At 48.9% G+C, this 26,128-nt stretch overlaps 1 protein-coding gene across 3 annotated transcripts in view; it reads right to left on the reverse strand.

The window, feature by feature from the left end:
* The window catches only part of Cars1 (cysteinyl-tRNA synthetase 1), a 55,124-nt gene that overhangs the window by 28,213 nt on the left and 783 nt on the right, over window positions 1-26,128 (reverse strand). The window contains exons 2-7 of one of the 3 annotated variants that reach the window (XM_075972879.1): window positions 12,384-12,632; window positions 8,524-8,615; window positions 7,127-7,215; window positions 6,411-6,507; window positions 5,728-5,826; window positions 4,342-4,491 (exon numbers count right to left, since the gene is read on the reverse strand). In XM_075972879.1, coding sequence (XP_075828994.1) covers window positions 4,342-4,491; window positions 5,728-5,826; window positions 6,411-6,507; window positions 7,127-7,215; window positions 8,524-8,615; window positions 12,384-12,632 — 776 coding nt within the window. The remainder of the gene's footprint in view (window positions 1-4,341; window positions 4,492-5,727; window positions 5,827-6,410; window positions 6,508-7,126; window positions 7,216-8,523; window positions 8,616-12,383; window positions 12,633-26,128) is intronic. The other 2 variants (XM_075972877.1, XM_075972878.1) reach the window with 2 other exon arrangements.

The following is a 26,128-nucleotide window of genomic DNA, read 5'->3' on the forward strand; positions in this document are numbered from 1 at the left end:
AAAACAAAACAAACAAAAAACAAAGCAACAAAAAACCCCACTTAAAACAGAAAATGAGCTCCGCCTATTAAGGAATAAGACAAAACAGAGTAGAGAACGAAGGCTGGGATGGAAAGATGGCTTGCTCTTCCAGAGGACCCAAGTTCAGTTCCCGGCACTCACATGGCAGCTTAAACAGCCTGCAATTCCAGTTCTAGGAGATCCAAGTTCCTTGTCAGACTTCACAGACTCCTGTGGGCACGTGGTGCTTATAAATTCACCCAGGCACATGCACATAAACATACAAATACAAAAAGTCTAAAAAAAAAATGAAGGAAAAGAGATAACAAAGAATGGACAAGGGCCAATGATGCAGACAGATCCAGTGAAGCACCAGACCAAGTACAGGCTGGTCTGGACCGTTTCACATGCCACAGGACACCATCAAAATTTGCTTCCTCTCAGACTGGCAGTAGGTGCCTCCTGCTGGGCTGGACAGTACAACTGACGGAGTTCACATAGGACATGCAGAAATGTCCTGGTGCTATAGCCTCCAGGACAGGAGGGCATCCCCTACCTATCCCCTACTTAGGCGAAGGCAGAATCCTCCCTCGGCCACTCATAAAGCAATGTGCACAACCTCCAGGGAAATTCTGAAACTTTACAACCTTTGAAAGAAAACACAGGAATGGTGGGGCAGATTTCTTCATACAAAATAATGTCATTTCCCAAAGTGTAGCATGAATAATAAAACCTAGAGACAGATACAGGGGTTACAGCTGAAGATCAGAGAAGCAGAGCAGTAAGTCAATAGAGAGACCTTTTACCAATGCTCAAACCGAAGGGGTGATCCTCAGACAGCCTAGACTGCATTGTGCCTCCACCAAACCTCAGACTCCACACTAGGGCGAGTTCCTGTCTCTTCCGCTTTATATTTCTCTTTCCGTCCGACCAAATCATTCCTATCTCCACCTCCCTAGTGCTAGGATTAAAGACGAGTAACTCCCAAACACTAGGACTAAAAGTGTGAGTCACCACCACTGGATCTGTTTCTGGATTGGTTTTGTATAGCCCAGGGTAGCCTTGAACTTCAGAGATCTGTCTGCCAGGTCTCCTGAGTCCTAGGATTAAGGGTGTGTGCCACCACTCCCTGGCCTCTAGTGGCTTAGTTTTGCACTCTGATCTTCAGGCAAGCTTTAATTATTAAAATACAAATCAAATATAACTATAAGGACTGCCAACAGTACAGCAGGCTTGCAATCCTAGCACTCGGGAACTGAGGCACGGAGAGCGTGAGGTCCAGGCCACAGAGTTCTAGCCTAGCTTGGGATATACATTGAGACCCCAGACTCAAACAACAAACAGGGATAAACCTGGATGAAAACTAAGGCTCTCTGCTCACTGAAAGGCAGTGGCAGGAAGACTGTTAGACAGGAGTGTCAGCAATGTAGTTAAGTGAAAAGCTTTAGTGGGCAGAGGAGGAAGTAGAATGCTTATGAACCATTCAGAAAAAAGTCACCAACCGCAGTGGAAGGGACATGATAAAAGCCCAAATCACCTCATCCAAGAAGGCAGCAGAACTGTCTCAGGAGACTCTGGGAGAGATGTTCAAGTCACAGGTGTTACCTCTAAACACTCATTTGACAAAGGAAAGAAGGGGACACCAGTAAGACAGGTGAAGGTGCACATGCTGAGTATGGTCACTGGCAAACTCACAAGCATCTGCAGAAGAACAAGGCTGCCACCCTGAGGAAGGCCAGGTTCCCTCTGCTGAGCATCTGGTACCCAGCCCTGCTGCAGCAGCCCCCACGGGCTCTGCTCTAACACTGGGACCATGGGGATGGAGCCCTTGCTTTGCTTCCTAGAGCCTCAGCTGTTGACTGTGCTGAGTGGAGAAGCTGAAGCCCTGACTGCTGAGGCTCCTGTGGGCTTCCCTGGGAGATGCAGTTCCTACACAGCTGATCTGTCCAGGGCAGCACGTGCTCTGCCTAGGTGTAGGCTGATTCAGAGCTGTGTGTGGAATCCTGCAGCATCTGCCTATTCTCAGCATGATGGTGCCCTAACTATACCACTGTGACCAATCGCAGAAACAATACAACTGCACAGAGTCCCCAGACCCTTCCGAGACCCTGGCGATGTGCTGGGGACTCCCAAGAGTCACCCAAATATATGGTCTAATATTCAGCAATTCCCTTCCCTATGCTAGACTATGTCCTAAAGAAACTCTGAGGCGCTTGCAGAGATAACATATTACAGCTCCCACTCGGACAGGCAACACCACTGGCGGCCGGGAAAGGCAATCATAGGCCACAAAAGGGACTGCCTCCCATCCACCGGGATGGCTGTACCAAAGGCACAGGGCAACAAGCACTGCTGAGAACGCACAAATGTGCTGTGTAATCAGAATGGCATTCCTCAGAATGCTGAACAAAGAATCAAAGTAGGATCCTGAAATTCCACTTCCGGCACAGGCCAAATACTTTTAAAAGTAGGGTCTTGAATAAGCACCTGCACACTATGTTTTCAGTAATACCACAGCAAACAGCAGGACAACATGAATGTGCACAGACACGGGCGTGCATAGCCAGGGTCCACGGCGCAACAGAAGCTCCTACACTGTAACATGGACAAAGCCAGAAGACACTGTGCTGAGAGAAGCCAGCAATAAGAATTAGGATTCCACTTACTCAAGATCCCTAAACAATCAGACAAAGAAGGCAGGATGCAGTGCCAGGGTCTAGGAAAGGGGCTGGGCAACCAGTCCTTCATAGGTAGCTTTAGTTTGAGAAGGTGTGGGTACGGTGGCACGCAAGTATGGCCAATCCTGGTACTGAGATACGTGTGCTTGCAGGGTTAAGATGGCAGTTTTGTTTTTTGTTTTTTTTTGGTCTTGTCTGTTTGTTTTTAAAGAGAGGGTTTCTCTGTATAACAGTTCTGGCTGTCCTGGAACTTGCTTTGTAGACCAGACTGGCCTAAAACTCACAGAGATCTACTTGCCTCTGCCTCCTGAGTGCTGGGAATAAAGGCGCCCACTACCACTGCCCGGCTAAGATGGCAGTTTTCGGAACTTTGTACGTACACACGTTTCCATACACAGCACAGACTGACCTGGAACTGGCTACAATCCCCCTGCCTTGGCCTCCTGAGGGCTGGAATGTGACTTTTTAAGGATGGGAACTGGTGGAAGAACTGGGGAATGACTTTAGTGGGACTGTTGGTCACCTGACTGCAGGCCGCAAAAGCATGAGAGAGAAATTTGTGAAGCACAATTAATAAAATCTCAGAGACTGATACTGGGGTTCAACCTGAAGTTCTGAAAAACAAACAGCCAGCCACTGGCTCTTACCTCGGCCTCAGTCTGAAAATGGCGATCCTGCCTCCAGGAATCTCAGAATGAGACTGTGTCTGAGAGACACTTCTTCCCATGTTATAATCCTTTCTAGGGCTGGGATTAAAGGCATGCACCACCCGGTTTCTATGGCAAATTAGTGTGGCTACTGGGATTAAAGGTGTGTGTTACTGGGGCCTGGTCTATAAGGCTGGCCAGTATGGCTGATTTACTTTCTGAACTTCAGGCAAGCTTTATTTAAAAAAAAAAATGAAATGCCACTACAAACTTGCCCCAGAGGAATGGCAATGTGGGCCCACCTCAAAAATACAACCTGAGGCAAAGCACATGGCCCCATCATCAACACCAGACTCTGTCATGTAGGAACACAGAAGAGAGAAACCCGAACAGAAAGAGTGAGCAAGAGGTAGGATGGTCAGTCAGCTCAGGCGGGGGCCCCAAGTCACTAACACAGACGCCCAGGTCTCTGCCGGGCACACCTTTGTGCTGCTTGACGACCTGCAGCCACATTCCTCCTGTCTGGTTTCCTTGAGTTACAGAGTGGCCAGCAGGGGGTGCTAGCAGAAAGGGGAAGGGCCCTGTGTCCAGAGAGCTGCTATGGTAGGACAGTTGGCAAGTGTGAAAGTCCCAGCTCCACTGCCAACTACAAGTTGCTGCTCACTTCACCTTCAATTGCTGGCTCTGCTTTCTGCTACCAAGAAATGAGAGGGAAGATCCAGTGGATTATTATGGAAAGGGAAAACAGGCGGCTGCTCCCCTGCATTCTAAGTAGAAGTGGTAGGAGTGAGAATGGGGGAAAGGGAGCCATAATCTGGGTTCACAAGGGAGCCAGGTTCGTCCCTGGTGCTGAGCTCCATGCCTGGGAATGGGACTACAGAGGCTGGGTTCCCAGGTAGGATGGGATACTGACTGAGCACATAAGAATGGAGCCACGGGTCTGGGTCACATTGACTCTGAATGTGGATCAACCATGTGCAGAATATGACGTTTTATACAAACCCAGAAGAGCTCACCTGCACATGGCTGTCTACTTCCTCTCCAGAGGGGCTGGAGTGCATAGCCTGCTCCAGTGGTTCTGTGGCAAGCTTCACAGAGTTCTGGATCCGCTCCAGCATCTGCCTCTTGTCGGGGTCTGTTGTCTCGCTTAACTTGACTGAAAATGGCTACAACCATAGAATACATCAAATATGTCAGGCACGGCACAGAACACTGCTTCCTAAAGCTGACTCAATGCAACAGAGCACTGCGTTCCCCACTCCCAGACTTCAGCTCCCAACCCAGGCAGATCTGCTACCCTTCTTCACGTGTGGCTACACAGGATGCTTAACTTTATTAAGCAAGTTGTCCCCCATGCAAAATGGGTACAAAAATGTACATTCATCAAGCCCCAACAGCTGGTGGCTATCTCCCATGTCAAAGGTGCTCCAGCTCCCCCAGCTCTCAGTCCTGACAGTTCAAAGACAGCTATGCTCTAACTTCAGGCCTAATCCTTCCCAGGGACAATGCTCTGAGCATTCCAGCATTTGTTATTGTAGTTGCTAAGGTTGGTGTGTGACAGGAATCAGAATGATCCATTCTTACCATAAGTATGATTGCTTAAAAGAGAACTGTTTCCCATAGGCTCTGGGATCTGAACACTTGGACTCAAGGTGATGGTGCATGCTTGCAGGAGAAAGTATGTCACGGGTGTGTGTGTGTCTGTGTGTGTGTGTAAAGCTCTGAGAGCTTGAAGTCACACTCTCCTATTCCAGTTTGCTCTCTGTTTTGTTCTTGGGTTTGAGGATGTGAACTCTCAGTTTCCTGCTTCTGCTAACAGGCCTGCTAACTGTTGCCAAGCCTCCCTGTCATGATGGGCTCATCCCTCTGGAACCATAAGCCAAAATCAACTTCTCTAAGTTGCTCATCATGGTGTTTTAGCACAGCAATAAGGAAATACCTAAGACACTGTAACATGAGAGTTTACACATTAAAAGGAGGCTCACTCAGAATAAAGGTGTGAAACTGGAGAGAACACACTTCCTCAGTGGGGGTTACAGCACCGGGGATGCGACAAGAACTTACAGATCAAGTGTCTGCCTTGTGGTGAAAGTGGGAATCATATCGCTTGTGACCCCAAACACTGAGGACAGAGAGCAGTTCTGTCAGGTACTACCAAGAGGGATGGAGACAGAGCAGATATTTCCCCTAAGTGTCAGGAGTATCACCTACTCCACATCATATCCTGCAGGACTCTGCCCTGGAGACTGGCCTGGCAGGGGCGACACCAGCTTTGATACCCTAATGCAGCTGGTCTGAGTACTGTCTTGGAAACGACTGCCAGGTCAAACACCATCCCAGACAGGGGCCTGCCCAGGGCCTGAGAGGCACAAGAAGGAGGCAGGGTGGAATCCAGGGCCTACCTTCAGGGCAGCATGGACATCCTTCAGGAGCTGGGCAGCCGAGGGTTTCTGTTCACGATACTGTTCAAACAGGTAGTTCTGCCGCGCCCGCTTGATGATCTGCCAAGGTGAGAGACTGATTACGACAGAGTCCACTCCCTCCCACGTGCAGAACATGGCTCACACTGCAACTCTGAGTGATGGTGAAGGGCCACGGGGACAGACACAGGTCCCACAGTGTGGCACTGTGGGACACTATTACCACCCTCCACCTGTACCTGCAAAGTGGGGCTGAGGTCTGTCAACTTCTGGGTGTCTAAGGACAGGTCACTGAGGCCCCAGCTTCCTCAGCTAGTGAGATATAGAGTGGGCCTGCTCCGTAAAAAGCCAGGAATGATGGACTTTTAGCCAATGATCAGAATGTGCAACGTCTTGCAGCATCTGCATGCCTGTGTGCAAGATCCTCCATCTGCATCACCTGTGGTATCAGCTCACAGCAGGGACCCGAGCCTGTCTGTCCTCCAGCCCATCTGTCCATTCATGTAGCCCAGGCAGTCCTGCAACTTCCAAAGCCGCCCAGATTGGCCCCACACTCAGAATCTGCCTCCTATGTGATGTTCTGCAGCTGTTTTTCTTATCTGAAAGTCCTGCTTCCTCTCAAGTCACCTATTCAGACCCGAGTGCTAACTTAGGCACCCCCTTACCTTATCATCAATGTCCGTGATGTTCATGCAATAAAAGACATCGTACTGGAAGTAATCCCTCAGCACTCTCCTTAGGATGTCGAAGGAGATGTAAGACCTACAGCAGAGGAAAGCACAGTTCCTCAGTTGGCACATGCTGCCCATGAACTGGACACTCCAGGAAGAACATGCATAGGCTGAGCACCCTAAAACCAGAAACATCCCCAAATCCCAAGTTTTCTGAGCACCCACATGATGTCACGAAAAGAAAACTTCCACGCTATGAAATAATGTTTCATGAACAAAACTGTTAAAATGCCATGTTTCAGTGTGGGCTCCGTCCCCAAGGCCTCTTGTTCATATGCAAAGAGCCCGAAATCGGAAAACCCTGCAATCCTCAGCACTTCCAGCCCAGGCTTCTGGGCTAAGGAAACTCAGCTTGTTAGGGACAGGACCCATGACCTTTACCCCATCAGCCATCAACTCTGAAAAGTCACACCCACAAATGTGTGTGTGTGTGTGTGTGTGTGTGTGTGTGTGTGTGTGTGTGTGTGTGTGTGAGGGAAGGGGTCACAACTCACTACACCTAAAGTCTGCATGTTGTTGTGGACACATCACATGTCCACTGGGGTAGGGATAGTGTGGGCAGACTCCAGGAGGGCAACCACAAGCTCTGTGTACGTCCCTTCTGCTGTCTTTAATCCTCCAGCAGTGTAGATCCCCAGGCCCAGACCTACCTGGCATGTCCCATGTGAGATGCATCATACACAGTCGGCCCGCAGCAGTACCACGTCACCTTCTTCCCATCTTGAGGTATAAATACATCCTTGTTAAAAAACAAGGAATGCCATCACCAGAAACTCAAGAAACTCCACACACAGTAAAAGGAGCCACAAACAGCCCACTAACCGATTGCCTAGGGAGCCGGGCTCTGGCTTTGAATTCACTATCCTCCTGCCTCCACCTCCCACATACTTAGATGATAGGCCTGAGCTAAACCATCAAGACCCTCCTGTCTCCTTTTTACTGATAAAGTCATGGCACAGTTAGTAAGCTGTGTGGTGGGAGCCTGGTGAAGGCATCCTCACCCCATCTTCCCTGGAACCTTCCTCCTCCTCAGAGTGGGGAAGGGGCAAAGTTGCTGACGTGAGATGCAAGTTACAGGAGCTGCAGCTAACAAGTACCAGCCTGACGACAACCTGCTCCAGACAGCCACTTCAGGAGCTTGGCACTGATGCTGTTTTCTCCAGACAGAGTACAAGGCCACGAGCTTCCTCTCCCACAGGAACCTGGCTTAGAGGCCAGAGCACCTCGATATTCTCAGACTTCTCTGGGAGTGTCATCATCAGTGAGCCACATAAGGAGATGGGACCTGTCCCAGACCTATCTCCTGCTTGCTAAGCATGTATACTGACCAAAAACCCAGCCAAAGGACTGGAGAGATGAGTGCATACTGCCTCAAAGGACCCGAATTCAATCCCAGAACCCATGCTGGGGGGGCTCACAACCAGCTGTAATTTCATCTCCGAGGGATCTAAAGCCTCTGTGGACACTGTATTCATATGTCCGCCCCACCCCCCATATACATGTAATTAAAAATAAACCATTAAAACAAACAAACAACAACAAAAACCAAGCCCACAACTGGAAAGCTCTCTGAAATTTGTGCCACCACAGCCATGAGCTAAGCAGAGCGAACCATGATGAGCCTATCAGGTCAAGAGCCAGAACTGGCATCCTGGCACATGTTGGGCTCCAAGCTCCAACACCACCTGGCAGGCTGGCCACGTTGCCTACTCTGCTTGGCTTGGGACAATGTTGATAGCCAGGAGCCCTCCTGAAAGCTGCCAGCACTTGGCTTGGCTGTGATGGTGACCTTGAGCACTCACGACTGGGCAACGCCAGGAGGCCAGCAGGCAGGCTTTCCCAAAGCACTGTATACAAAGTATTTGTGCCCTAGTTTTAGAGCACAGCTCTGTCTGGGCTGCAAAGGTCACAGCACAGCAGTAACAGAAGGCGCAGAGTCCATACCACAGCACAGGAGTAACAGAAGGACCCTGGACCAAGACGAGGGAACATGCCATGTGGTTAACAGGCTATAGTTTGCTCTGCAAGGGCATCTCATCCGTCTTACCTTGTTCCGGGTGAGGCTATTGTACAGGCGAAGCTTGCAGGGCTCAGTCCCTGCTGGAGGGGACCACTGAGGCTGCACTCGCCGGCCTTTACCTGGAGGCAGAAGAGCAGACAGGTCACACAGCAGGTCACAACTAGCTCTCACCACCAGGGTTGAACAACAGAACTGTACTTTTGAGACAAGTTCTCACTTTGTAGCCCAGCCCTTCTGGAATTTTCTGTGTAGTTCAGGCTGCCCTTAAACTTAGGATCCTCCGGCCTTAGCTTCCCTAGTGCTGGGATTGAAGGCGTGGTTTGTGATTTTCAGTTCACCTTCTGCACAGTGCTGCATCCCAACAAACAAGATGTGGCAGCCGCCAGCCCTCGAGATACTTGCCTGGGCAAGGTAGAGTCTGGACAATTTGTGACACACAGGCCACCTCCAAGTCACCAGGTGCAACGAAGGTCAGGGTGAGAATGGTCTCCAGCCCTTCCTTATCTCTGGCCTTGGCCTCCCCAAATCTGGCTTGGTTGATAGCCAGACTGACCCTAACCTCTGGATACAAGTCTGTTGCACCTCCACCCCCACCCAGGCTGATCCACACTGGCTTGACAGGCTCCACGGCCCAGCCCCTTTCTCTCAGGCAGCACCTCTCTCTGGACACCATATGGCACAGTCCCTCCTTGGCATGTGCCTGAGACATGTAGGCCCTTTCCCAAAGACAGCTGCCTCTAGTCCCGAGAAAGGCTGCCCTGGTCTACATGCCTGGGAACTCTAAGGTGTCACAAGGGTAATGCTTCAAGTCTCACAATCTCAGTCCAGTAAAGCTGACTGAAGCCCACCAGGAAACCATGTGATCATCCACAGCCTTCTCCTGTGCTCGGCGGGGGCACACCTGTCCTCCTCCTTAGCCCTGCCAAGAGCCAGGCCCTGTGCTGCTCCCCTCTGTGGGTCTGTGTGTATGGATCACACAGGGCCACCTGTGGTAGACCCTAATACACTTTTTTAATGCCCAGTCCATCAGCCCCCCTCACCTCTGCTGAGCACAGGGAGGTCTTGAGCTGGCCTGGTTGGTCCTAGTCTTCCCTCACCATGGATACTTCTCTTGCCTTCAGTCACCTCTGACTCCTATGAGCAACTGCTGATACCTGTGCCTGCTAACCTATTGATTCCACTTCGAAAGTCATAGAGAAATTTGTTCTGGGCACAGGCCATTTCCAGGTTCCAATCCCTGCCCAGGTCACACTAGATAGAACAGAGGACACTCGTAACAAACAGGCTAAGGATAACAGGGGGAGGGGGTGGAGACATTGTCCACTGCATGGGGGCAGACGAGGGAGGCGACAGCAGCCAGCTGCAAGCAGGAGCTCCTTCCTCCCGGTGAGTTCAGGATCCAGTCACAGGTGGCCACAGACTGGGATGGAGGAAAACCCAAACCTTCGTCAGACACCAAATGCAGTCTCAGCTCACTCTGAGCACACCTCAGAGTTTCCCATCCTTATGGGAAAGTCTCACTCTGTGATGTGACGAAGGGTCTGCGTCACTGTCCTTCCTCATAAAACCCACAGGTGACACCAAAAATGAAGGTGCTGCTGCAGTCTCACGGGAAAAAGACATTGCCAAGGGCTACTACTCAGGGCTGAAGGTGAGTCCCTGTGAAGTTGGGCCACATTCAGCATTCAGCTCTCCTCACGGCTACCACAGTCTCACAGCCAGCGACAGGCTTCAAGGCCACCTGGCAGGGACACACTCCAGTTTGAAAGGGGGCACAACAGAGAAGATACACAACAGCCTGCCGCGCATAGGCTCCCTGGGTCAAGAGGGCACACACAAGTGAAGTTCTCAGACTCTTCCTGAAACCTCCCAACCCAATGACCATAGCAATGTCAGCACCAAAGCCTCCTAGGTGCTGTCAGCCTGGAACAGCACCACTCCAGGCTGGGCACTGTGGAGGCATGTTCAGCATGGTCAGAGTGCCCCTGAACCAACAGGTAGCTCTGCAGCACAGACAGCTACACTTTGAAAATGGGATGCAAGAGGCCAGAGGTCCAGAGATGGAGAAGCCGCTGGGAAGCAACAGACTGGCCCAGGAGCATGAGGTAATGCTTGAGCCACCTGCCTGGGAGAACTCAGAACCTGAACCTCCCTAAATACTCTGCCCTGGCTTCCGGCAGGCCCTTTCTGCAGTGACAGTATGTCTGCTGCCTCCAGAGGAGCTGGGGGAAGCAAGGAGCCAAACGGGCTGAGCCCCAGTTCCAGGTAAGAGCTCCCAAGCAAGCTCAAAGCCCCGGGATGGAGTGGATCACCATGCTGAACCACAGAGGGTGACAAGGTGAAGGGAGAAAGGAGGACGGGAGGCTGGTGTGAAGAGGGCTGGCTCCTCTGTAAGGGGACCATGAAGGCTGAGAAGAACACAGGAATTTTCCATGTCTGAGAGGGCCCTTTGCTGCTAAGGCCTCAGCCTTAAGGAGAAGAGGCTAGTGAAGGCAAGTTAGAGACATCATGACAGGTAGAGGTCCAGTCCTCAGAGCCACACTGAAGCAGAGCTACTATTGATCCAGAGGCATGGTGTGGACACTGGACTCTGGAGCCTGGACCTGCCAAAGACAGGTAGCCCAGCTCTAACCTGCCTTCCCTCCAGCTAAGCTTCTGAACATTTTGCTTAAGGGACATCTGACCTAACACGTTTTTCACATGGTCCTGATGGCCTCATAGGCAGCTGTGTGCTGGAGGAAGCAGGGTAATCCTGTTAGTGCTGTCCTTAGCCCATCCTCCACACAAAAGCATCCCCCAGAGAAGCCTCAGTAGACAGCAGCTGACTGGAGTGGGAGACCCTCATGGTCATGAGGCCCTGAGAAGTAATGTTCCGCTGTGTTCACTGGACGGACAGTGGTGTGTCTGTTCAGTTCTCCCCAGGACCATACAGGAAGCCTACATGGGTGGTTGCTGAAACCAGGACCAGGTCCTTGATCTCACTGAAGTTGGGCATAGTGTTCAGACAATCTGACTCCCTACGCCTTTTGGAGAAGACACCTGGGACACAGTGTTAGACGTAAGGACAGCAGATGTCCAGGGAAGACCGCCTGTGCTGCCACATCTCCCACCTAGGCTGGAGTAGGGGGTTTACTTGGGATAATCCATAAAAGTCAAGACCCCAGGAGACCCCTCCACATGTTCCAAGGTCCCCACCCCAAGTCTGCAAAGCTTCAAGGAGGCCACCAGCAGGGACTACCATTAAGTCAGCACTCAGCCCTCTCCACATAAAGGAGGAGAAGTGTATTATAGCCACGAGAAACTGGGGCTCAACAGCCTTAGGCAATTCAGAACTGAGCACCCATGGACAGGAGGATTGCCAAATGGCCAGATGAAGGTGACCAACTATTTGGGTCCCAAGTGAGAACCTCCAGTAGAGCCTCCCCATTCTAACAACTGTGCCCAGGGACACCAGCAGCACCCACAGGCATGGCTGACTTCATCTTAAACCACAAGCAGGAGACTCATGTCTGCTTTTTTAAAGGTTCATCGTCAATGAATACAGCTCTAATATGTAGTGATGTCACACGTGAAGAGAAACAAATGTCACCTATGGGACTAAAGACAGGAACCAAGAGGCACTACCAGCAAAGCATTAACTGAACCCCAGACAGGCCTGTAGCAGCATGCAGTATGGCCCTGAAGTGGTCCCCAGTGACGTGATGATGTCTCTGAGCCCTGCCATTCTGGGTACGCAATATAACCCTACCAGACCCAGCAAGCATGGCTTCTGCCCCACGGGAACACTTTTGACTGAAATATGGAGGTGAGTCTCCAGCAGGATACCCATTGTCCTGTAGCACCGCATGCCCTTGACCTTGGAGCAGAGGTTCACTGCTGTTACTCACTTGCTTGGAGCCTGCAGGGCTCGCCTCTGCCTTGGGGGCCACCCAGGAGCGCTTCTATGTGTCTGAACCACCGAGCCACGTGGAAGAACCTCGAGTCATCAGTAGGGGCTGAGAGCTGCCTGAACACGTCCACATCTGCCTGGGACAGGGAGTACCCCTGGACATAGCTACGCGTGCTGAGGTGCTGGTCCAGGGCCTGCACCCTGGCTGCCTCGTCACTAATGCTCAGAATGGACCTGTAGTCGGCAGCTGCAAAGACAGAGGGCATAGGACGTCAGGCCAGAGGGCAGGCAATACATGACATCAGGCAGGCAGGAGTAGGCAGAAGGGCACATGATGTCATGCAAGCGGGTAGGAGAGGTGCAACATCAGGCAAACAGGCAGGGGGTATGGGAACAAGGAAAAGATCACAGAACACCAGGCATGTGCACAGAAGGCCGCCCAAGAAGAGGAGCTAGAGAGAGTGTGTGTCAAAGCCCTTTCCTGAATGTCAGACATCCAGAAGAGGAAGGACCACAGGGTGGCCATGCAGACCAGTGGCTGGCAGGAGGAAGGCAGGATGACAGTGGAGCAAGTCAGATGTCCTCCTGGAACTCATGGGAAGGTTTCAGATGCATACAGAGGTGGTCTGCAGCATCCTGAGTGCTCTGACTGCCAGGGATTGCGTACTTTAAAACGACTAACTTTGGGTAGGACACGGTGATGTACACTTTTAATCCCAGCAAAGGCAGAGGCAGGTGAATCTCTTAGCAAGTATAAAGCTCTTGTTTTGATTGCCAGCATCACAAAATAAGCAAATTAGTTAATGAAATGGTTACTTTCCTGCTATGGAGAGGGTAGGAGCTGCAGAGCCCTCAGCACGTGGCATCACCATGCATAAGCCTGCAGATGCGGGAACAAACATGGCTTCTAGAAGCAAGATGTCACATCCCCAGGTTGTCCAAGCCCTCTCAAGAGTGCTCAGGGCTGCTAGAAGGAGCTGCTCTGAAGACACTTGACCCCTTCACTGACGCACCCACTACAAAGGGTACAACAGTCATGACTCCCACCACCCACAACTCAGAGTGTGGAGGACTCCAGGGTAAGGTTCTGCATGGGTTACCTGGGGACAGAAATCTAAGCTGAGCCATAGCATCCCGAAAATTAAAAAATACCAACTGCCCGAGACCACAGTTATGTTAGGCATGGGCTGATTAGACCCGTACCATCGAGATGTCTTATTTAAGGGGAAACGTATGGACGATAAAACATTAATATGGCCCTGAAGTAAGAACCAGATGCCTGGTTGAACATTTACCCCATACCCTGGCTAGTTTTTTTTTTTTAAATATTTATTTATTTATTATGTATACAATATTCTGTCTGTGTGTATGTCTGCAGGCGAGAAGAGGGCACCAGACCTCATTCCAGATGGTTGTGAGCCACCATGTGGTTGCCGGGAATTGAACTCAGGACCTTTGGAAGAGCAGGCAATGCTCTTAACCACTGAGCCATCTCTCCAGCCCCCCCTGGCTAGTTTTATGTCAGCTTGGTGTAAGCTAGTCATTTGGGGAAAGGGAACCTCAGTTGGGAACATCTGCCACTGGACCAGCCTACGAACAAGCTTGTAGTTCCTTTTCTGATTTAGTGATTGAGAGCCAGCTCACTGTGGTGGGGCCACCCCTGGGCAGGGAGTCCTGGAGTGTGTAAGAAAGCAAGATGAGCAGCCAGCAGGTGAGGGACCTGCCTGCAGGCTGCACCACCACTGTCACCACCCACTGGATTCTGTTCCCTCAAGATCTACTCTGCCACCCAACCCCAGCCATCTCCTCATCCTTCCTGTGGCCAGCCCTTCCCCGCAACTCCAGCAGACTCCATAGACACAGGGACAGCCCACATCTTTCGAAGAACAGACTATAACTATAGGCACAGATACAGCCAACATCAGTCAGAAGAACGTGAGGATAGGCTGAATCCAGAACCCAAAAAACTCAGCTCAGACATCCTACAGACATCCTACAGAACCTGACTGGTTCTGCCAATCACCAAAACCCTTACCCATTCAGGCTGGAAGACAATGAAGGAGATAGATAGTAAAGAAACAAAACACCCATCCAACAAAGACAAACACAAGAATCGACACCCAGACCTATAATCGGATGAGTGAACGGCTGTGTAAGAATACCTTTAGTAACAGAAAGGGGAATACGGCACCAAGAGAACCCCGTGATCTACAACAGCAAGACCTGAACATTCCAGCTCAGCCAAAGCACAAGAAAATGATCTTCAAGATAACTTTATGAAGATAATAGAGGCCTTTAAAAAGGAAATGAAAAACTTCCTTAAAGAAATTGAGGAAGAGACAAACAAAAAGTGAAAGAAATCAATAAATCCCTTAAAGAAACCCAAGGAAAAAACAAACAGGTGAAGGAAATGGCTCAAGACTTCAAAACTGAAATAGAAACAATAAAAACACAAACTGAGGGAATTCTGGAAATGGAAAATCTGGGTAAGCGAACAGGAATTACAGATGCAAGCACCACCAACAGAATACAAGAGATGGAAAAGAGAATCTTTTGTTGAAGACACAGTGGAGGAAATAGATTTATCAGTCAAAGAAAATGTTAAATTCAAAAGATTCCTAACACATACATCCAGGAAATATGGGACAGCATGAAAAGACCAAACCTAAGAATAATTGAAATAGAAGGAGGAAAATCCCAGCTCAAAGGCACAGAAAATATATTCAACAAAATCATAGAAGAAAACTTTCCCAACCTAAAGAAGGACATGCCTATAAAGGTAGAAGAGGCTTACAGAACATCAAATAGGCTGGACTAAAAGAAAAGTACCCCCACCACATAATAAAACACTAAACATACAGAATAAAGAAAGAACATTAAGAGATGCAAAGGAAAAAAGGCAGACTTATTAGAATTATACCCAACTTCTCAATGGAGACCCTAGAAGTCAGATGTTCTGCAGGCACTAAGAGACAATGGATGCCAGCCAGAAAGACTACTAAACCCAGCAAAACTTTCAACTACCATAGATGGAGAAAACAAGATATTTCATAACAAAACCAGATGTAAACAATACCTATTCACAAAGCCAGCCCTACAGAAAGTACTAGAAGGAAAACTCCAACCCAGGGAAGTTAGCTGTACCCATTCAAACACAGGCAATAGGAAATCTCACACCAGCAAAACCCAACAAACACACACACACACACACACACACACACACACACACTCTCTCTCTCTCTCTACCACTCAAAGACAGATATTACCTCAGAGTTAAGGGCTGGGAAAAGATTTCCAATCAAATGGACCTAAGATGCAAGCTGGTGTAGCTACCCTAATAATTAACAAAATAGACTTCAAACTAAAATTAATCAAAAGGATGAAAAAGGACATCATTCATCAAAGGAAAGATCCATCAAGACAAAGTCTCAATTCTGAACATCTATGTTCCAAATATACAAGGGCACCCACATTTACAAAACAAACATTGCTAAAGCTTAAAGCACACATCAAACCCCACACACTAATAGTGGGAGACACCCCAATCTCACCACTGGACAGGTCTGCCAAACAGAAACTAATCTGAGAAATAAGGGTACTAGCAGATGTTATGACCTAACAGGTATCTAGAGAACATTTCACCCAAACACAAAAGAATGTATTTTCTCGGCACCTTATGGAACCTTATCTAAAATTGACTACATACTCGGTCACAAAAAACAAAAAACCAAAAACCAAAACTCAACAGATACAGAAAAATTGGAATAACCCCCTGTATCTTATTGGATCACCACTGGTTAGATTTCAGCAACAACACAAACTACAGAAAGCCCACGAACTCATGGAAACTGAACAACTCTCAACTGAATTACCACTGGGTCAAGGGAAAAAAAAGAAATCAAAGACTTTCTAGAATTCAACGAAAATGAATGCACAACATACCCAAACTTATGAGGCACTATTAAAGCAGTGCTAAGAGGAAAGTTCATAGCACTAAGTGCCCACATAAAGAATTTGGAGAAATTTCACACTAGCGACTTAACAGCACACCTGAAAGCTTTAGAACAAAAAGAAGCAAACACACCCAGGAGGAGGAGATGGCAGGAAAGAACTGAGGGCTAAAATAAATAAAATAGAAACAAAAAGAATAAAAAGAATCAATGAAACAATACAAAGAATCAATGAAACAAAGAGTTAGTTCTCTGAGAAAAAAATCAACAAAAAAGACAAACCCTTATCCAATTTAGCTAAAAGGCGGAGAGAACATCCACATTAACAAAATCAGAAACAAAAGGGGGGACATGTCAAACACTAGAAATCCAGAGAATCATTAAGGTATACTTCAAAAACCTATACTCCACAAAATTGGAATATCTAAAAGGAACGGACAATTTTCTTGATAAGTACCACAAACCAAAATTAAATCTAGACCAAAAAACAAACAAATTAAAGAAACAAAAAGACAATTTAAACAGACCTAGAACCTCTAAGGAAATAAAAGCAGTCACAAAAAGTCTCACAACCAAAAAAAGCTCAGGACTAGATGGTTTCAGTACAGAATCCTACCAGACTTTCAAAGAAGAGCTAATACCAATACTCCTTAAATTGTTCCACACAATATAAACAGAAGAAACATTACCAAATTCTTTTTATTCTTTTTATCAGGTTACAGTTACCTGATATCCAAACCACACAAAGACTCAACAACGAAAAAGAATTACAGACCCATTTCCCCCATGAACATTGATGCAAAAATACTCAATAAAATACTGGCAAAGAGAATTCAGGAACACATCAAAAATATTATCCACCATGATCAAGTAGGCTTCATCCCAGAGATGCAGGGATGGTTCAACATATAAAAATCTGTCAATGGGCCGGGCGATGGTGGAGCACGCCTTTAATCCCAGCACTCGGGAGGCAGAGGCAGGCGGATCTCTGGGAGTTCGAGACCAGCCTGGTCTACAGAGCTAGTTCCAGGATAGGCTCCAAAGCCACAGAGAAACCCTGTCTCAAAAAACCAAAAAATAAATAAATAAATAAATCTGTCAATGTAATCCACCATATAAACAAACTGAAAGAAAAAAAGACATTATGATCATTTTGTTAGATGCTAAAAAAGCCTTTGACAAAATCCAACACCCTTTCATGATAAAGGTCTTGAAGAAATCAGGAATATAAGGAAAATACCTAAACATAATAAAAGAAATATACAACAAGCCGACAGCCAACATCAAATTAAATGGAGAGAAACAGAAACTCAAAGCAATTCCACTAAAATCAGGACCAAGACAAGGCTGTCCACTTTCTCCATTTCTATTCAATATAGTACTCAAAGTTCTAGCTAGAGCAATAAGACAACAAAAGCATCAAGGGGATTCAAATTGGAAAGGAAACTATTGCTATTTGCAGATGATATGAGAGCATACATAGGTGACCCCCAAAAGTTCTACCAGGGAGCTCCTACAGCTGATAAATACCTTCAGTAATGTGGCTGGATACAAGATTAACTTAAAAAAAAATCAGTAGCCCTCCTATATACAAATGATAAACAGATTGAGAAAGAAATCAGGGAAACAACACCTTTTACAATAGTCACAAATAATATAAAATATCTTGGGGTAACTCTAACTGAGCAAATGAAGGACCTGTATGACAAGAACTTTAAGTCTTTGAAGAAATTGGAGAAGATATCAGAAGATGGAAAGATCTCCCATGCTCATGAATCAATAGGATCAACATAGTAAAATGGTCATCTTACTAAAAAACAATCTACAGATTCAATTTTGATCCCCATCAAAATCCCAGCACAACTCTTTACAGACCTTGAAAGAACAATACTCAACTTCATATGGAAAAACAAAATACCCAGGATAGTTAAAACAATCATGTACAGTAAAGGAACTTCCAGAGGTATCACCATCCCTGACTTCAAGCTGTATGTATTATAGAACTACAGTAATAAAATCAGCATGGTATTGGCATAAAAATAGACAGGTGGACCAATGGAATCGAACTGAAGACCCTGGCATTACTTCACACACCTATGAACACCCGACTTTTGACAAAGAAACCAAAATTATACAATGGGAAAAAGAGAGCATCTTCAACAAATGCTGCTGGCATAACTGGATGTCAGCATGTAGAATACAAATAGATCCATATCTATCACCCTGCACAAAACTCAAGTTCAAGTGAATCAAAGAACTAACTCAAGATAAATCCAGTTACACTGAACCTGACAGAAGAGAAAGTGGGAAGTAGACTTGAATGCATAGGCACAGAAGACTACTTCCTGAATATAACAACAGCAGCACAAACACTTGAGATTGACAATTAATAAATGAGACCTCTTGAAACCAAAAAGTTTCGGGAAGGCAAACGACTGTCAATAAGACAAAACAGCAGCCTACAGAATGGAGAAAGAGCTTCACCAACCCACAGCCTCAGAGAGGCTAAGTAACAGGAGGTCCCAAGAAGGGATGCATGGATTTCCCTAGGAAGGGGAAATACAAGGGATATCCTGGGTAAACAGGGGGGGAGGGGGGGTGGAAGGTGATGAACATGAGGGATCAGGTGGGGTGGGTTGGCAGGATGGAGGGAGAATAATGAAAGAGACGTCTTGGTGGGGGATGGGCATTTTGGGATCAGGGAGAAACCTGGTGTCAGGGAAACTCAAGGGAATCCACCAGGATGACCCCAGCTAAGACTCCTAGCAATAATGGAGAGGGTGCCTGAACTGGCCATCTCCTGTAATCAGTTTGGTAACTACTCTAATTGCAGTGAGAGAGCCTTCATCCAGTAACCCATGGAAACAGATGCAGAGATCCACAGCCAAGTACCAGACCAAGCTCTGGGAGTCCTGTTGAAGAGAGAAAAGGATTGTACGAGCCAAGAGGGTCAAGGCCACCACAAGGGAACCCACAGAAACAACTAACCTGGACTCAGGAACTCACGGACTCCGCACTGTTTGGTTGAAAGCATCACCTCAGTTCCCTAACGCCCCTTTATACAAAAAGTCCAGATTGTTTGGCTGGGAACTTCACCCCAGCTCCTGGAATAAGCTCCTTCCCCTGGGAGTTGCCTCAGTCTAAAGCCCGCCAAACGGTGACCCCTCCTCAGGGAGGGTCAAGAAAGTCCACCAAACAGTAACCCTCCTCAGGGAAGGTCGGGACCACTCCAACAGGCTATTTAAACTGAGCCCCCCCCCCCCCGAGAATGAACACGTGGTCTCCATGTTTTGCATGGTCTCCCCTTCTCTCTCTCTCTTTTCCCCTCTCCATGCTTCCCCGGGGCTACCCGGGAGCACTCCACTAAACATGGACATCTTTAATTCGATCTAATTTGGTTTGATTGGGATTATTTGCATCAGCAGAGAGGGGAGAGGCTCGTCTAAAGAAAACGCCTAACATGTACTGACAGCTAAAGAGTCCACATGGGACCAACCGAGGTTCTCTACATATGTGTGACAAGTTGTATAGCTTGGTCTATCTGTGGGACTCCTTGCAGTGGGATCAGGGCCTTTCCCTAAAGCTTTGACTGGCTTTGGGGAGCCTATTCCTCATTCTGGGTTGCTTCGTTCAGCCTTTAATACAAAGGAAGGAACTTAGTCCTACCTCAACTTAATATGCCATGCTTTGTTGACACCCTGGGAGGCTTGCCCCTTTCAGAACAGGATCAGAGGAGTGGATACAGAGGCAGAGTGGGGGGAACAGGAGGAGAGGAAGGAGGGAAAACTGTGGTCAGGATGTAACATAAGAAAAAAAAAGCAAGTGAAGCAAGTCAGTAAGCAGCCCCTCCATGGCCTCTACACAGCAACTGCCTCCAGGTTCCCACCCTGTTTTGAGTTCCTGCCTTGTCGTCGGCCTTCAGTGATAGAGTGTGAGCTGACCATAACCCTTTTCTTCCCTCAGGTGGTGTTGGTAATGGTGTTCATCAGAACAACAGGAACCCTAAGACACTGCAAGCCCTGCTGCATCTTTTTTCACCTGAGCCATTAGCCCTCATGTTCCCTCTAAATAACAAAAACCCCCTGCTGACAGGACCGGAACAGTGCTCTTAGGTCTTGTCCCCGTGGTAGAAGTCAACGGGGAGGATATCTCACCACTTACCAGAGGTCTGGCTGTGTGAGTCTCTGAATGGAGAGGTTAGGATCAGGAACTGCCTGCCCCCCAGACTCAGCCTCCTATGCTGGGGTAGAGAAAACAGGCAGCACCGGATGGAGCCTGGCCCCAGCGCACAAATGAGCAACACCCAAGCCCATGTCCCAAGGATTTCATTTGCTGAGGGACTACAGGAAAGGCCTAGGCTCATCCCTCACAGACACCTTCCTACTCTGACAGACTCGAGTGGGCAAGCACGTGCTGATGACCTCCCACTCCGCCAAACCCCAGAAAGCCACCCGGGCCATTACTGCCAGGAGATGACAACTCAAACAATCCTACACCCTTGCAGAGCCTGCACCTCCCTCCTCTAGTTCCTTTTTCCCCTGCTATGCCTGGTGCACACTGACTGGCCCAGACCAAGCCCACAGCTCCTGGACCAGACAGCCGAGTGCAAGCAGGGACGTGTGTTTCTTCCCAAGTGACTGGAGCTTCATGGGACGGAGAGGTCCAGAGAATGAAACATGAAGTTACGGCAGAGTGGCCGTGCCAGGCCCAGGACAGAAGCCTCCTCCAACTCTCAAGGTGGACACAGCTAAACACTGGCTCTCCAGACATCCCTAATAGTGACTGGATTAGCCTGATGGGTCCCCACTGACCTTGCTTCCTCTTAAACGCACAGAGCCACCTTTCCAGGGGACTCAAAAATAGCCAAGGCGCTATACAGCCACAGGAGCCCAAAGCTTCACAGTCCCCTTTAGACCAGAGCATCCCACCCAACCAGCATCTGGACCTAGATCCCTCACCACAGTTCCCTGCACAGCAGTGTGGGCCCAGCCCCCCCCCCCCACTTGCGGGTCTCCTTACAAACCAGGCCTGCAGCCCAGCATGGCCTTCCCTGCAGAGAAGGACAAAGTCTATCTCTGTCTCCCATAAATCTTGCCTCACACAGGCCCCAGGGATTGCACCTAAGGTTCTTTTGGGAGGTATAAGCACTTCCAGGCATGGCCAAGCCCCCACTTCCTTCACCATGTCAGCGTCCACTGTCAGAACCTCGCACCCTTTCTCCCTGTGCACAGCCTCCTCCCCTCACTGCCTGCCACTCTCCAGCTGCTTGGCTCACTGTGGTCTCTTCAGCATCCAGAACTCAAACTGGACTTTTTCAGACATTTGGCAAAGCTGTGAGGGCAGGACTGTCAGAGGGCTGGCACTCTAGTTGTATCTTTGGGGCTCACTGTGCCTTTCTCAGGAAGGACCCCAATACAGAGCCGGCATTGGGGATGGTTAGCCTTCTCCCCCATGGATGGCTTCTCTGGAGACTGCTACCCAAAGACACAGGGATCCAAGAACAAGAAGGGCACTTTTCACTCAGACCTGCCGCATAATGCCAAGCAACAGACAGACCGCGTCCTTGCAAAGGTGTTAGGGCGAGCTGGGGACTCCCAAGAGCAAGTTCTTCCAGCTCCTGTGCCCAGTTTCAGCTTCCCTCCCTTCTTCAAGCATGTGGCTCTCAGGACACCGCTGTGGGCTTTGAAGATCAGCTTCTTGTCCTAGGCCCTCAGCCACAGGTGAAGGAGCAAGGTGTGTCTGTTGCTCTCCAAGGAGGGCCCTCCAACTGCACACTTGTGACTCTGCCACCATGCCACTTGTGTGAAATTAACAGGATATCCCTTCCCAGATGAAGAGGCTACGCAGGAAGGAAGGCAGCCCCTGCCTTGCTTGGCAGTCCCTGAGCGCCACCAAGACAGGCCCAGGAATACCCCCAAACATTTACTCCCTCCTTGTGGTCATCGCTTCTCTTTTCGACTCTAGGCACCCACCAAGTTCCCTAATGAGTAGAGCACCCACACCGCCCTGACAACTGCAATGCTTTAGAAAGTAGGGAAACAGCCCGTGGAAGGCACAGGCCGCAGGATGCTCAGGGAGATGGGCCTCACCCGCAGGCTGAGCACCTGCCCTCTTCAGACTGAACCACACTTAACACCACCCACCTTGTAAAGCCTTGGAGGCTAAGTGCAATTACACTTACAGAACGCTTTACAAACGTCTGGCAAAAAGCCAGCTGCCCTGCTTGCTGTCATTACTGTAATTGCTCCTGCATTATGATGACTGTAATCACTGAAGAACTCCAGAGGCCCCCTGGAGGAATGTGCCAGACCACAGGATCCCAAAGGCTCTGTGTGGAGCAGCCCAGACCACTGTGAGGGAACAAAGCCCAGCCAGGAGAGCAGGGTAACTGAGAAGTGTGAGGAGGTCCTTCTGGGAAAGGGAGCTGTGCAGATACTCCTGCAGGAACAGGTCAACTTTCTCGGGGGAACTGGTTAAGTCATCCTCCAGTTGTTCATTGCTTGACAAGAGAATTCCTCCCAGGCCCACTCTGCAAACTCGGCCTCACCAGGACTTCACCGATCACACACCATGCCAAATTACTCTGCCTCTACAGAAGGGCAGGCCACCACCAGGTAGATCTGCAGCTCATCCCCTGAACACACAAGGAGCAGAGCATCTGATGGTGGGACTGCCCCAAAGGTGGACAATAACTAACACAGCGTATGGAGTCTTTGTCAAACCGTCACTAGATTGCAAACGTCTGTGTACTCAGCATAGTGAAGAAGCCACATCACTTCAAATGACCCACAGTGCTAACATGTGGAAGGGCAGTGGCAGCATCTGGCTGGCTCCTCCGGCATTTCCACTGTCTCTGTCCCCTTTCCTCCCTGGGAGCTCTCCTGGGTACAGTGGAAGAAAGTATGCTTGGAGCAGCTCCCTAAGCTCCCAGAGGGTAAGCCTCAACTGGAGGGAGGGGGCTACTTTGTCACTTGCTCCTGACCCTCTCTGCCTGTTACTGCTGCTATTGCTAAGGGCCCCTCAAAGCTCTCACCTTACAGATGTTCCAACAATACCGATAGCTGCAGATTGCTCCCTCCCAGCAACAGCATCCCTCAGCTTCCTCTAGCTGCTCGTTTCTCCCATCTCACATGTTCCCTCTGGGGTTCCCATCCACCTTGGCTGCCAAGAGCTGCACCTCAAGACACTGGAAAACTCTCAACAGTCACGAGAAGTTACTGCCATAAATGACAGCCTGGGAACATGAGGGCACAGCTGAGCAAGTATTTGTAGTCTTCAAATGGGTCCATTTTGTTCTGCTCGCCTACCTTCCCATACTTGGCAACGGGAGCCAGCCTGACCCCTCTAAGAGAACCTACAGAAGAGCGGTAGCTGAAGTCCCCGCACCAAGGGATACCTGGCCCAGTCTCTGGTTGTGGTAACAGCAGATTCAATGGCTTCACCGCTCTGGTCATCAGGATGCTCATCTGCACAGGAAGGATCCCAAGGAACACAGGCACCATTATGGCTCTGCCAGGACTTATGCTGAGACAGACTACGTGTTATGGTGTGATTATGAAGACTATCTGGTTAAACTAGGGGAAAAATCAGGTTTCCGAGATGAGCTCCAACTACCAGAGGTCCTGAAATCAGCCTGCCCACTGTACCCCGTGTTACCTAGAGCTTGGGCCATCTCTGAGGAAACATGAAGGAAAAAGCAGTTGCTCAAATGCTCCCAAGCCACAACTAAAGACCATCTCTGGAGTGCCTGTTTCCAGTTCCTGAGTGGTATTGTGTTGTCTGGAGACAGGATCTCATGTAATCCAGGCTGGTCTCAAACTGGTGTTCCCCCTGCCTCATCTCCCAGAGCATGAGAATTACTGGTGTACACCCACACACAGCTTTGTTGGATTTGTCCCAAGAGGTCATCTTCTCTGAGTTTCTTTTTCCTGTTTTGTTTGTTTGAGACAAGGTTTCACTATGTATCCCTGACTATCCTAGAACTTACTATGTAGACCATGCTGGTCTTAAATTTGCAGAGATCCTCTTACTTCTGCCTCCAGAGAATTAGAATTATGAATGACAGGCACATGCCATGACACCCACCACCTCCTATTCCTAGACTTTCAAGGAGGCTGACTTTTGGATCATCTTCCCTAAGGATGTGTGCATCTCCCTTGTGTTCTCTCTCTGGTTTTTCAAGACATGGTTTCTCTGCGTAACAGCCCTAGCTGTCTTGGAACTCACTCTGTAGACCAGGCTGGCCTCGAACTCCAGAGATCCACCTGCCTCTGCCTCCCGAGTGCTGGGATCAAAAGTGTGCGTGGAGATCTTATTTCTAGTCTCTTGTTTCTAATTTGGGGCTCATGGTTCCAGAGGACTAGATTCCATAACCATCATGATGGGGAGCATAGCAGCAGGCAGGCATGGCCCAAGAGCAGTAGCTGAAAGTTCACATCTTGAGACACAAGCAAGAGGCAGTGATGCCTAACTGGGAATGGCAGAGGCTTTTTGAAACCGCAAAACCCACCCCTAGGGACACACTTCCTCCAACAACACTACCTCTTAAATCTGCCCCAGCATTCAAATACACGAACCCATGGGGGCCATTCTCACTCAGACCACAGCAAACAGACATTTTTATTTAAAAGCCGAAGAGGAAGCTGCATGTGGTGTCACAGTATCTGTCATCCCTACACAAGAGATGGAGGCAGGAAGATCATTTATCAAGATCAAGGCCAGGACAGACGGTGGTGGCATACACCTTTAATCCCAGCACTTGGGAGGCAGAGGCAGGTGAATCTCTGTAAGTTCAAGGCCAGCCTGGTCTACAAGAGCTAGCTCCAGGACAGGCTCCAAAGCTACAGAGAAACCCTGTCTCAAAAATAACCAAAAACCAACCAAACAAACAAAAGATAAAGGCCAACCCTGGCTATATAAAACCCTGTCTCAAACAAATGCCACAGAACCTCATTTTTGACAGGCCTGATTCTTACACACCAGGTACCGTTCCCAATCCTTCCTACAAACTCATTCAACGCCTACACCACCCTCTGAGGCAGGAACCATTTCCTGTATCATTGTGAGTATGGATGGGCATAGTTGTCATCCCAGACCTGTTGGGCAGCTCAGGGTGGAGCTGCTGGCCATGCTGCTGTGTTACAGGAGTCTAGGTGGACTTCTAAGATCTGCTCTGGGTGGTGGAAACAGCTGGAATCCAGACACACCAGTTGAGTGGAAGGCTGGAATATGAAGGAAGGTACCACTGTCACTAGGCACAGGCTAAGCGGCCATGTCACCTGGGTGCCCCACACCACTCAGGCGGTCAGAAGCACCCATCTAAAACCCAGGACAAAAGAGCACCACAGAGCACCAAAGAGATCTTGGTACACCCTGGTGGCAGGCAGCTGAGAGGTCAGAGCTCACATCTAATTTCTGCCTGTATCACAAAGACTAAAACCTACACCAAATATTCTGCCTTGAAAGGCTTGCTTCTGACCTTTCAGGATCTGAGCTACAGCCTCTGTTCTTTCTAGAACTTTCTTTCTGAAAAGACAATGAGAAAAGACACTTCTGAGATATGCTAAGGTTCAGGTCTCCCCTTGGGTGACAGAAGTGACTGCCTCTTGAGGGAGCCTCCCAGTAGGCAATAAAGCAGACAGTGATGCTCTGACTAGACAGGTATGTCCCTGTGGTGACTGCTGGCCACACTGGCGATTAAAGCCTTCATAAAGCCCCAAACTCTTTCATGTATGTGTACACGGAGCCCTTGCTTCCTCTGCCCTACTTCCCTAAGTACTAACCTCGGGTGCCC

This window comes from Microtus pennsylvanicus, chromosome 5 (genome assembly GCF_037038515.1).
Source record: "Microtus pennsylvanicus isolate mMicPen1 chromosome 5, mMicPen1.hap1, whole genome shotgun sequence".
Classification (NCBI taxonomy): domain Eukaryota; kingdom Metazoa; phylum Chordata; class Mammalia; order Rodentia; family Cricetidae; genus Microtus; species Microtus pennsylvanicus.